This window comes from Physeter macrocephalus, chromosome 5, assembly GCF_002837175.3.
Source record: "Physeter macrocephalus isolate SW-GA chromosome 5, ASM283717v5, whole genome shotgun sequence".
NCBI lineage: Eukaryota > Metazoa > Chordata > Mammalia > Artiodactyla > Physeteridae > Physeter > Physeter macrocephalus.
In genome coordinates this window covers 24,445,642-24,457,757 of record NC_041218.1, presented here as the reverse complement: position 1 = coordinate 24,457,757, position 12,116 = coordinate 24,445,642, and the positions used below count along the sequence as shown (strand labels likewise).

Genomic DNA, 12,116 nt, shown 5'->3' with positions numbered 1-12,116 from the left:
GGACAAAATGAGTTCAATCTAGGGCTAAGTCGTGTTATGATGGTGGAGTGGAGAGTGAAGCCATGGCTGGGCAGAAATATTTCAAGTTTCATCACATCACTCGGCGGTCACAGGACAGATCAGACAACCTGATCACACACCTGAACCTGGGAATCAGGAATGTTATCAACTGCCTCCAAAATACCGGAAGCATTCATTTACCCAAGTCTGCAATGGGCTCATTCACAGCCAATTTGGACCCATGAAATAGACTCATAGAACAATCCCCACATGCACCCAGAGAACAGGAGAGAGAACTGAAGAGCATGAACCAGCGAGAGCAGAATCTGTGCTAGAGGCAACTCTCTCTGGAAAGAGATGACATTTTTTCTTTGGAAAAAATGCTCCTGGACTCCCTCAATTTCTTTTCTCCTTTCTTTGAACAAAGGAAGAAAGACACAAAACTTATAGCTCAGGACACTTAAATAAAAGCTAGGACCCTGTTTCTCAGAGCTCATTTGTAGGCATCCCCCTGTATGAAGTCAGTTAAACAAGGAATCAGAAGGGAACTAGACAAATTTGTGGCAGAAAACTTCCTGAAAACAGAATTCACGGCAGTGACACACCAAGTCTACAGATTATTTTGGAAATAAGATGTTTTACTGAAAGAAGCAACAAATTTTAAGAAATGCTGTCTCTAATAGTGCTCTACCTCTGGGCAAGTCACCTGATCAAACATTTCTTCAGAGGTGCTGAAATTCAGAGCTGGAACACACCCACCAAACGTCAAGACACAGGGCCCCGTGCTCAATGTCCAATCCCTCTACCTCAACCTATTATGGCACCTGAATTTTCCAACACAAAAGCTTGTCGGGCTGTGACCACCTAGAGGGGTGGGATAGGGAGGGTGGGAGGGAGGCTCAAGAGGGAGGGGATATGGGGATACAGGTATACGTATAGCTGATTCACTCTGTTATACAGCAGAAACTAACACAACACTGTAAAGCAATTATACTCCAATAAAGATGTTTAAAAAAAAAAGCTTGCTGGTGAACAAAAGGGCAGACCCAGTAAGGTACAGGATGGAATTGGGCATTCTGCAGATGAAAGAGACATATTCACTTTAGACCTTTATTTTTTAAAAGAACTTCTACAACCGAATGACTCTTCATATTTTCAGGTACAGAGGAGGCAATAAAAACAATGTTATAAGTAGTTTTGTATTTCTCTCTTGTTTTTGCAATTTCTTCCCCTATCCTCTTAAAAGATAATTTTCAAACAGGTAAAATCATGACTCCTATACAAATATAAAATAAAGATGTGTCGGGGCCTCCCTGGTGGCGCAGTGGTTGAGAGTCCGCCTGCCGATGCAGGGGACACGGGTTCGTGCCCCGCTCCGGGAGGATCCCACATGCCGCGGAGCGGCTGGGCCCGTGAGCCATGGCCGCTGAGCCTGCGCGTCCGGAGCCTGTGCTCCTCAATGGGAGAGGCCACGGCGGTGAGAGGCCCGCGTACCGCAAAAATAAATAAATAAATAAATAAATAAAGATGTGTCAAAAATTTTATTTTAACTCACTAATTCATGAGGGAACCAGAAAGATACTACAAGTGATTCAAAGCAGAGCCTGGAGGATGGATATATGTACAGGCAACTAGGAATGCTGAAGTGAATTTGCTAAAGACACAAAACTGTACAGCAATACTATAGAGTGAAAATGTGAAGTCTGAAAACATTTCTTGTACAGAGTAGAAATTAATTGTATCTGTCTATACAGGGCCACATTTGTACAAACAGGAATCATCTGCATCTTTATTAGGTCTTCACAAGTTAAATTCCCTCTCCATAGGGGTGCAAACCATGCCAGTTAAAAGCAAAGGGGCTACAGAATCAGATAACCCCAACGGGTTTACTAGGCAGCACCCAGCGTTCCACTGAAAGGATACCCAATAATCATCTTGCCAGTTTCAAAGTCCACTAACAATTTCTCCTGATGTCCCAAACTAAATAAAAGAGGTGAGAGATTATGTCCTAGACTTCATGCCCTACAGTGCAAAAAAAAAAAAAAAATCCACAATAGAAGAACTCAGTTGAAAACTGGATTAAATTTGTAAAAGGAGGTGCTTAAACACAACCACTAACCGTGGTAGAGGCTGAAATACAATCTTTTAAAAATTCCAGCATTTCTGTGCAATTTCATTCAGAAACATGTTCAGACTAAGAAAGATAAGACTTCTCTCTTATTCCCATGGAAAGCATAAATGCTTTCGGATTTCTTTAGAAGGAGAGAGGGATACCCCTGCAGTTCTGGGGAGTGTGAATAGGAGAGCTTTAGAAAACAAGGACTGGCCACACAGGACTCCTAGGGCTCAAAGAACTATGGACAAAAGGCCATAAAGCAACGCACTCAGCCGTTAGGGAGGGCGACCAGCTGAAGCAAACTCCCCCCAAATCAAGGTCTCCTTACCGAACTCCAACTCTTTTGCAGAGGTGAGAGGGAAAAGGGAGCTGTGGGGAGGGATGGGAGGACAGGAGAGGAGAGGGGGAGGGGACGGAGAAAGGAAAGAGCCTCGGCAGCATGGGAGAGAGAGACTGGCCCTCTGCCGTCGCAGCTGCCTTCGCCACAGGGCTGCCGTGCACGTTTCTGTGCTGTGAGAATCCTGGTCAACGAGCTGCACATTGCAGTCCGACTGGAGTGGCTGGAGTTCAAGAACCTTCGGGTGCGGGGAGGGGACGAGTGGAACAAAGAGAGCAGCAGCTTCCCCTAAACTGGCAAAAACTAGAGTTGCCAAATGCAGGAGAGATGCAAGAAAGCACCCGAGACCCCAGCACTAGCACTGAGCCCGGCTTCCCCGTGAGCAGCCATCAACCTTATGGAGCACATAAGGCTTCTAGCAGCAAGGTCAGCAGCCGGTGCGCTGGCTCTTGCAGGACAAGGCTCTTCTGGGATTTCCCCAGGGGAGCAAATATACAGTGTGAATCGGGAGCTCTAGTGCTAAGCAACCAAACTCCCAGGCAGAACCCTAGGCCTTGACCTTGTGTAGTCAGCACAAAAGGGACATTAGAGGGTTAGGAGGTTACTCAGAGGCTAAGGGAGAGTAAAAGAGGGAAGAGCTATTAAAACAAACAAGGAAGGAGCGTTGGTACCATCAAATCACCGGTGATTAGAAGCTGAGAGGAACCTTAGGGTCACGTAAGCAGGAGGAGGCATTCTAAACAAGTAGGCCAGAAGACACACAAGGGAACTGCAGTTTAACACAGACCTAAGTTATAAAGCCCCTGGGTGACCGTACTGCTTTATACCTTCCTCAGACTTACTGGACAGACCACTTTTTAGATCTCTTCAGCCGAAAATATTTTAAAACTCTTACATTGAGGCCCAACTCCACTGGGAGCTAAGAAAAGATAACTTCTAAAATGGCCCCCAAGACTCATGGAAAGGGCTGCTTCCAACACCCTGAGGAAAAGAGGACAGTGCTATTCAAGTTCAAAAAGGCACTGAAAGGGCTTCCCTGGTGGCGCAGTGGTTGAGAATCTGCCTGCCAATGCAGGGGACACCGGTTCAAGCCCTGGTCTGGGAAGATCCCACATGCCGCGGAGCAACTAGGCCCGTGAGCCACAATTACTGAGCCTGCGCATCTGGAGCCTGTGCTCTGCAACAAGAGAGGCCCGCGCACCGCGATGAAGAGCGGCCCCCACTTGCCGCAACTAGAGAAAGCCCTTGCACAGAAACGAAGACCCAACACAGCCATAAATAAATAAATAAATAAAATAATAATAAGGTGTAATGATTAAAAAAAAAAAAAAGGCACTGAAAAACCAGAACCTGAAGGAAGAGGTCAGGAGGACATGCTTAACATCCTGCCTATTTATTTTAAAGGAACACTTCCATCCTTTATATTTGCATGTGAGACTCTGACTGGGCAACTCTGCAGGTCTTCATGATTTAATGGAGAAAGCAGGGACCTGAAAATCTGACTCCCCCTACTCCCCACCCCCAGAGCTAGTCTTTGGACCATTCTAGGCCACGCTTAAGCATCTTCGTATTAGTAATAGTATGTATCTCCAACAAAACCCACTCATGGATAGAGGAGGTTACCAAGAAGTCAGTATGGAACGTGAGCAAAGAAGGCAATCTTCAAGTGAGCCCAACCAGAAGGCAAGAAAGGAGAGAAGAGCAGGATAAACAACGGCAAAATCTGCTTCCAAGTCATCAGGATTCCACATCATGGAAAGGCAGAAGATGTCCAGGAGATGGGCAGCCCCATCCTGGTAATTGGACCCACTGCGGGACTGTTAGAAATGTGGCTGGAGTGGATAGGATGCCGGGCTAGGCTCTAGCCTCTCATGGTGTCGTCAACACACGTCATAACCCCACACTCACCTGAGAGGAAAGAACACGTGACAGGAAATAGAGGAAAAGTCAAATAGACACTATGACTCACCAAGCACCCGCGGAGGGAGGCAGAGGAAGAAATCGGTGCAACGCGGCTGCAACCTGAGGCGTGGGAGCCCTCTCTTACCTCAGAACCGTAATTGATTTGTCTGATTTACCAGAACAACAGCAAGCCACGCACCAGCCACATTTTATTGCCTGTTTTACACGTTATACCTGCAGGAGACTGTATTTATTACAGAGGAGGCTACAGCAAAAACAATAATAAACCGAAGATAAGCAACAGCCTTATACTCCACTGACGCGCATTCCGACTTTTTGTATGCTGGCGAGGGAGGGAGTGGAGAAAGGAACAGGGAAAAACAAAACCCGCTAATCATGAAAACATGGTTGTATGAAGGGAAGCAGTCAGCACAGAACCACCCTCCAAATGGAATCTGATCTAGTACCAAGTTGATCAAATTCTTAGCGGTTTCACATTCACAGGAACATCCCGGCCTGAAGGGTAACCGGACAGGGGTAATAAGGACAGCAGTGACAGGTGCTTGTAGTAGCCTATTTCCTTCACCTTCAAAAGTCAGAAATAAAGGAAACCAGTAACTGCTTCAGGACCCAAATTACCAGATTTTTTTTTTTTCCTTTAGTGGATACCCTGAAAAACACGAGCAGAGATGCAGAAGAGCCAAGTTTATCCAAGCCCCAGGCAAAAGGTAGGTTCATCCAGTTGGCATTGCCCCAGTCAAAAGGTAGGTTCATCCAGTTGGCATTACACACAGACATCATGAAGCTTACAGGAAACACAACACTCAGCTGACGTTAATGTCAAAAAATCATCTATATTAACAAAATCAAAACAACACAACCTAAACATTGGGGAGCCATCGTAACATTTTTGAAAAGTCAAAAAACTGTAATGCATTCTTGATGTGGGAAGGGATGCAAGAGGCTCAACTGGGGACAGGAGAACACAAAGTTAGAAAGCATGTTTAGTAGCCAACACCTGAGCGGTCCAGTCCTGGGAAAAGCCAATGAATGCACATGAAAAGGCCTGCTTGTTTCAGCACCACATGAGGAGGCCCGCATCTCACCTGCCGAAGCAGAGTCAGTCTACACCTGGGTTACTTAACTTCCCTCGGTAGGGAGTCAGCCAAGCAGGGCTTGCACTTGCTAACTCGCTACAGGAGGCATTTTCATGCACTCTGACCCTTACCTGCTGAAATCAGTTTTACAAAATACAACAGAAGGGATGGGAACAATGGGTAGAAACCTGACTCTAAGAGTGGGAGGCCATTAAGACTAGAACAAACGTATGGGTTATTTGTCTCACAATCATGATATAACCTCTTCCACAGAGCACATTTCTTGAGTGTTTAGAGAACAAAATGTGAAGAGCATATGTGTCTTCTCCTCCTCCAAGGATGTGTCCTCGGTTGGGGTGAGAGGTCACGCACAAATATCAGTTCATAGTCAATTATGGTGGCAGCATATTGCATATAGTGTCAGCTCAACAAGAACTGCCATTTACCACAACCTGCAACTAAAAGGGGGACCAATGGTGGGAGGGAGGGACACAAGGATTAAAAAAAAATTGAGAAACTTTAATGAAACCATTATATATGCTTGTACTACATGGCCTTTATTCCAATGTTTGTTTCTTCAACCAGATGTAAACTATTTGCCCATCTGACCCCACAGGCCTACCTGTCCCTCAGTAAGATAACCAGAATGCTTCAGGAAGCTGAAGACCCACACATCTCACTTAAATGGCACAAGGGCACCCAAAACGCACACATACTGAACACGACATTGTGATGGAAGAAAGGAAGGTTAGAAGGGGGAGACAAAACTCGTCTATTATACAGGGCACCAAAAAACCCTGCAATCTAAGCTGAATAATGTGTTATGAAGGTGGACAAGGTCATTCTGACATCTATTAAATGGAATAGCTTTTTCACTTCCACTCTCCCATGTGGTCTAGCTTTCCTCTTTTATTTATGTGGTAAGTGGGGGAGTCTGACCTGCATTTATTTTTTATTAATGTAAGAGCAAAACCAATTCGCCACTATCTAGGCAGAAAAGAGGATAAAGGTACGTATGAAACCGAACTACAGTTTAGTGGGGGATTATGAAGACACGTTTCCTGAGATTCATTGCTACCAAAAACAAACACGCAAACATAAAGAAAACGCATCAAGGTAGAAGGCAGCATGTGATCCAAAGATAGCATTCAAGATCATTAGGATACTATGCTGGGGGTACCAAGAGGACAGCCCCACAGCAACTGTAACTCTACCTCAAAAACCTGCTGAGGGCCTCACCTCGATGCCAATCGGAAATCTAAGCAAGAATAGGAACTCCACAGGCCAAAACACAGCACCATCCCCAAGGCTGAATTCAGCCTCTAGACGGCCCTGGAGTATGGGCCAGACATGAGCTTTTGGGTGGGCATATCTGCCATTAGTGTAGGAGTCACCACTACATTTTCCAAAATAGGTATCTTACAGCGTTGTCCCCCTGCAGTTGAATAACCAAAAAAATTACCCTTTGACTTCACCAAAAGAATGATATTAAAGGAAATATTGTTGAGAATGCCACAGCAGATACATATAGAAATATACACATGAACAGTAACACAGCACAGTAATCCACAGAGAAAACTGGCCTGATACCAGCTTGCTGGGAAAGCCACCTGTGAACCATGAGCCTCAGGAGATACAACGCAGTCACCTGTGGCTCAAAGGCCATTAGTAACAGGTTTTCTGGGCTTCTCTGGACTTGAGCTACGAGGAACGCACAGTGATGTACCTTGCTCGTTGAACAGTGGCACAACGTCTTGACGGAAGTCTAACTAATTAATTGCCACACTGTGCAATCTGTAGGCTGCAGTGACTGCTACAGAGAGGGAAAAGCTCAACAGAATCCCAGTGATTAAAGCCAACAGGGGACGACCACACCCAGGCAAAGGAGAGCTGCCGAGACAGGTCAGAAGCCACCACAAGGAACTAGAGGCAAAGCCTGAGCCAGGCTTGGGAACACAACATAAGATACAATGGAATTCATCACTGCTGTGGGCCTGGCTGAGCTTCTGTTTACAGTAGTATTTTCTCCTTGTGCCCAAGGCAAGCTTCCCAAGTGTCCAAGCTAAGACTGACTACCCTTCCTCTGTCATGTCCCTTGGGCTGCATGCTCCTCCCTACACATGACCTGGAGCCCCTCCTTACCCATTAGTGACTATGGGAGTTGAACTGGATGGTGTGTGTCCCAGGAACAGAGGGGGAAACTGACAGCCAGAAGGCCTTCCCCTGGCCACCCGATCAAAATCAACCCCTGAACCCTCACTACTGCCTTGGTCTGCTCTATTCCTCAGAGCAGTCGCTGCTGCCCGGCACTGCTACTGTCTCCCTTTCCCGCTTGCATGTAGGGACTTTATCAGTTCTGTTCATGGTTACATTCTCTGCCTAGAGCAGTTCCAGGCACAGTAGGCACTTGCTGAGTAAATGAATAAACCCCCTCAACTAACAAAGGAGTCTAATTCAGCCAATCAAAGTTCCTAAATATGCAAGGGTAGCATCTTGATCATGAAATACTCGTTTGGACACAGCCTTTAGGGAGCTCAAAAGTATCTGCATCATCTCTTCTCCTATATCATCTAGTATATCTGTTAGCTCAAAGGATGCTCACATACTTCTCCCTAGTTGATTAGGATTAATTAGGATTAATTCCTAAACCTGTCCTAGAACCTGTATTTGACCTTTCTCCACTAAGACTTTCCAGTCACAGAACTAAACAGGGATTTTTTTTTTAAAAGGTAATTTTATCTTAATACAGCTCAAAAGAAATATCTCCTAACTCGTGATAATAAGAAAAGGGAAAAGCAACTCAGTAAAAATTCAGGTGAAGAGATAGGCGGTTTTATGCCCTTGTTTAAATTCTGTTTTCCTGAAGTATAAAACAGGATCTCTATAGATGCATTAGCGGAAGCCATGGAAAAATTCACATGCAGTGCCTGAAAACGAATGAGCTACAGAAAACACATAGACTGAGGTCCTTCGGTGAATGAGCAGCCAAGCTCCTGGCGCCTCGGAGCCACACAGCTCCATTCACAGGCACAACTCACCCCAGATATGTCTGCGACACGGTGGATAGGCACTTCCTTCTTGCTATGCAATCCTTTGCCATTCTTAATAGCCCTGTAAAGAAAGAACAAAAAAGAAAAGAAGCCCGATGACAATACAAATCACACTGGGAAGGGGTAAGGAGGGTGGGAAAAGGCGGCAGGAAGAGACGTTGGTCCGATGGTCATGTGTCACTACACAGCGCACACTGCTGAGCAGCCAGTCTCGGCCAGAGCATTGGGAGGTGGGGACGGTACACTCCGGCTCTTCCCCCAAGCCCAGTTACCACAAGCTGGCTGCTAGTTACTGCTAACAGTGTGCCTGGTTATCAAAGAGAGCTCCAGAACTTGTTTCCAAAGGAAAGCCATCGTTCTAGGCACAAAAGAAGAATCAGTTGGAAGAGCACATTCTTAAAAACCAGAAGTAATAATGTTTCTTTCTTTCTTTCTTTCTTTTTTTTTTTTTTTAGGCTCCGGATGCGCAGGCTCAGCGGCCACGGCTCACGGGCCCAGCCGCTCCACGGCATGTAGGATCCTCCCGGACCGGAGCACGAATTTTGTTCGGCTCCGGATGCGCAGGCTCAGCGGCCACGGCTCACGGGCCCAGCCGCTCCACGGCATGTAGGATCCTCCCGGACCGGAGCACGAACCCGCGTCCCCTGCATTAGCAGGCGGACTCTCAACCACTGCGCCACCAGGGAAGCCCTAATAATGTTTCTTTCTGTATTTGATCACATGAAACATTTTAAATGCAAAAATATGTAGCTAGTGTTCCAATTATAATGGAAATAAGTTCCTCCCAGGTAAAAAGATAAGTTGCTAAATGAAGCAATACTGCAGAGAAAAGTCTTTTTAATAATGGGGAAGAAGGGAATTCCCTGGCAGTCCAGTGCTTAGACCTTGGCGCTTTCACCACCGGCCCAGGTTCGATCCCTGGGCAGGGAACTAAGATATGGCAAGCTGCACCGCAAGGCTGAAGAAACAAAACGGGGGGGGGGGGGAGAAATTAGCAAAGGTACATAACTGACATTAAGCCTCATTTTCAATCAGTCTCAGGTTGTAATAACACTGGGTTTAGCAGGGGACCCTGGGACACACATCTGACCACTGGCTGGTTTGCTCCAATCTCCCACCTTTTGGAAAAAAAAGGGGGGGGGGGGGGGGAGAAATTAGCAAAGGTACATAACTGACATTAAGCCTCATTTTCAATCAGTCTCAGGTTGTAATAACACTGGGTTTAGCAGGGGACCCTGGGACACACATCTGACCACTGGCTGGTTTGCTCCAATCTCCCACCTTTTGCCTCCTAATCCCCTGAGTGGTAGCTTCAGGGACGTGATGATCACTCATGTAACAATGCAGGACCGCAGAATCAAAGGTGATGGGTACATCACTCAGCGATGACACCATTAGTCAAGACCTTTGCGCATACTGCCAGCCTGCAGACCCACGCAGGGAACACTGCTGTGTTTAGAGATTGAGAAAGAGATTCAGGAGTGTGACTGCTCCATGAACTAGACTTTCTAGGGTTTCCATATTCCAGAGAAAGTGTTAAAGTAAACTGCCCAGGCCAGGGTCAACAGGTCAGACCCTCACACTAGGAACCTCACTGCAACCTTCCTTCCACTCGGGCTCCACTAATGAGCAGTAGAGGCGTTACGCTCAGGTCCTAACTTTCTAAATCCAATTCACAAATCAAACTGGGAGGGTGTTGCTGAGTGCACAGTGGAACAGTCATTTCTCACATACTTGGGCCCTTATCACTCCCCACTTGCCCCTTTTTCCACCCCAGGGGACTTGTCTCTCACTCAACTGATTTGAAACACCTTCTGTTCAGATACGACAAACAAAACACTTCCCTTACCACCCAGTTTCCATTCCATGATGAGGGGAAGAAGTCAAAGTACAGAATTAAGAAAAATCATACACTCATTCTAATCTGAACTGTTAGCTGAAAGAAAACATTTCCAAGGTCCTTGACTCCCAAGATTCCTCCTGAATCTGAATCAAGGGCTTCAGCTTTAGAAATTGCAAATGGGTCACAATTGCTCCATTTAATTTTAGTCCAGTGATTTATTGTTCAGGGTGTCTGATAATGACCATGGACCAGGTTTAGCCCCTGGTCCCTTGGGATCTGCACACGAACGGTAGCTCCAACTCTTCCACCTCCCAAAGCCCTGTGTACATCCTGCTTGTGTCCTGTTTCTACAGTCTCCTCTGCCATCAGCAGGCTTTGCCCATTTTGCTACCATAAACTCGAAGGAGGCGGCTTGGGAACAAACCCGCAGTGAGGCAAGGCAAGCTCACTGCCACCCTGAGTGTAAGTCGCCTTTCATCTAGGCGAGGCCTGCTCAGCTTTCTGCAGGTCCCATGTGGGCACAGATTGCCCACAGCCTTCTCCTTTTCTAACCAAAATACATGGACCTGCCCAATAAACAGATGGCTCACGGAGAACACTGCTAAACTCCTGGCCTTTTCTGGGGGCTGGAGAGCACCTCATATACTACAAGGAAAAAAGAACAGGGCCTGGACAGTAAGTCAGAAAACAGGTTCTCAAGGCAAAAGTGGTGAGCTGGTAACCTACAATTCTGCTTTCTCTCTGTGACCCCAAAGTAGCTTTGTGACATAAGCAGAAATTCAGCACTTAACCAAGATTAAACATACCACCCCAAGGGGAAAAACATAATACCCCAAAGCAGAAAATATGGATAACGGTGTACATATGACATTTGAAACAATCCAGAATTCTTTAAAATTAAGTCTTTTTTGTTTCATTGTTTTATTTATTTATTTTTTAACATCTTTATTGGAGTATAATTGATTTACAATGGTGTGTTAGTTTCTGCTTTATAACAAAGTGAATCAGCTATACATATACATATATCCCCATATCTCCTCCCTCTTGCGTCTCCCTTCCACCCTCCCTATCCCACCCCTCTAGGTGGTCACAAAGCACCGAGCTGATCTCCCTGGGCTATGCGGCCATTATCCACGTCTGTGTCTTTATTCCTGTCCTGCCCCTAGGTTCTTCAGAATCATTTTTTTTTTTTAAGATTCCATATATATGTGTTAGCATACGGTATTTATTTTTCCCTTTCTCACTTAATTTTACTGTCATACAGTGAAGTAAGTCTTAATATTAAAAGAAGAAATTCTGCTTACCTTGTTCCTAAAAAAATATTAGATACTTGTTTATATTCAGGCATTAATTTTGGAAAAACCTTCAAAGACTTCATCTTTTCATACTTTAGATACAATTGCTAAATTAGATAAATTTCAGGCAACATCATATTTAAACTGAGAAATAGTTCTTATTTTAGTTCTTAGCAAAACAGAGACAAAATTGAAAGTTAATAATTTGTAGACACTAAGTACAAATGCTGCCCGCCCAGGAAGCCCTCTAAAGTATAAATGGTATGCTGGACCCAGACGGCAAAGTGTGAGGGATCACTGAGTAGCTAAACGGTCTCATGTGACAGCTTGGGTCTCCCTCCCTGTGCTGAGGTTGCTTTGGTTCTTGTTTGCCAGCTGCTGCAGAAACGACACCAGGTGAGCCATCCCCAGAAAACCTCCCTCAGCCTGACACATGGCTGATGGGAGGGTGGGGGGAGGAGGGGGGGAGGGGGAGG

The 12,116-nt window shown here is 45.7% G+C and overlaps 1 protein-coding gene across 1 annotated transcript in view; it reads right to left on the bottom strand.

Annotated features, from left to right (window-relative positions):
- SND1 (staphylococcal nuclease and tudor domain containing 1) overlaps positions 1–12,116 on the bottom strand; it is a 321,421-nt gene that overhangs the window by 48,898 nt on the left and 260,407 nt on the right. Inside the window, exon 14 of the mRNA XM_028489790.2 lies at positions 8,491–8,563. Coding sequence (XP_028345591.1) covers positions 8,491–8,563 — 73 coding nt within the window. The remainder of the gene's footprint in view (positions 1–8,490; positions 8,564–12,116) is intronic.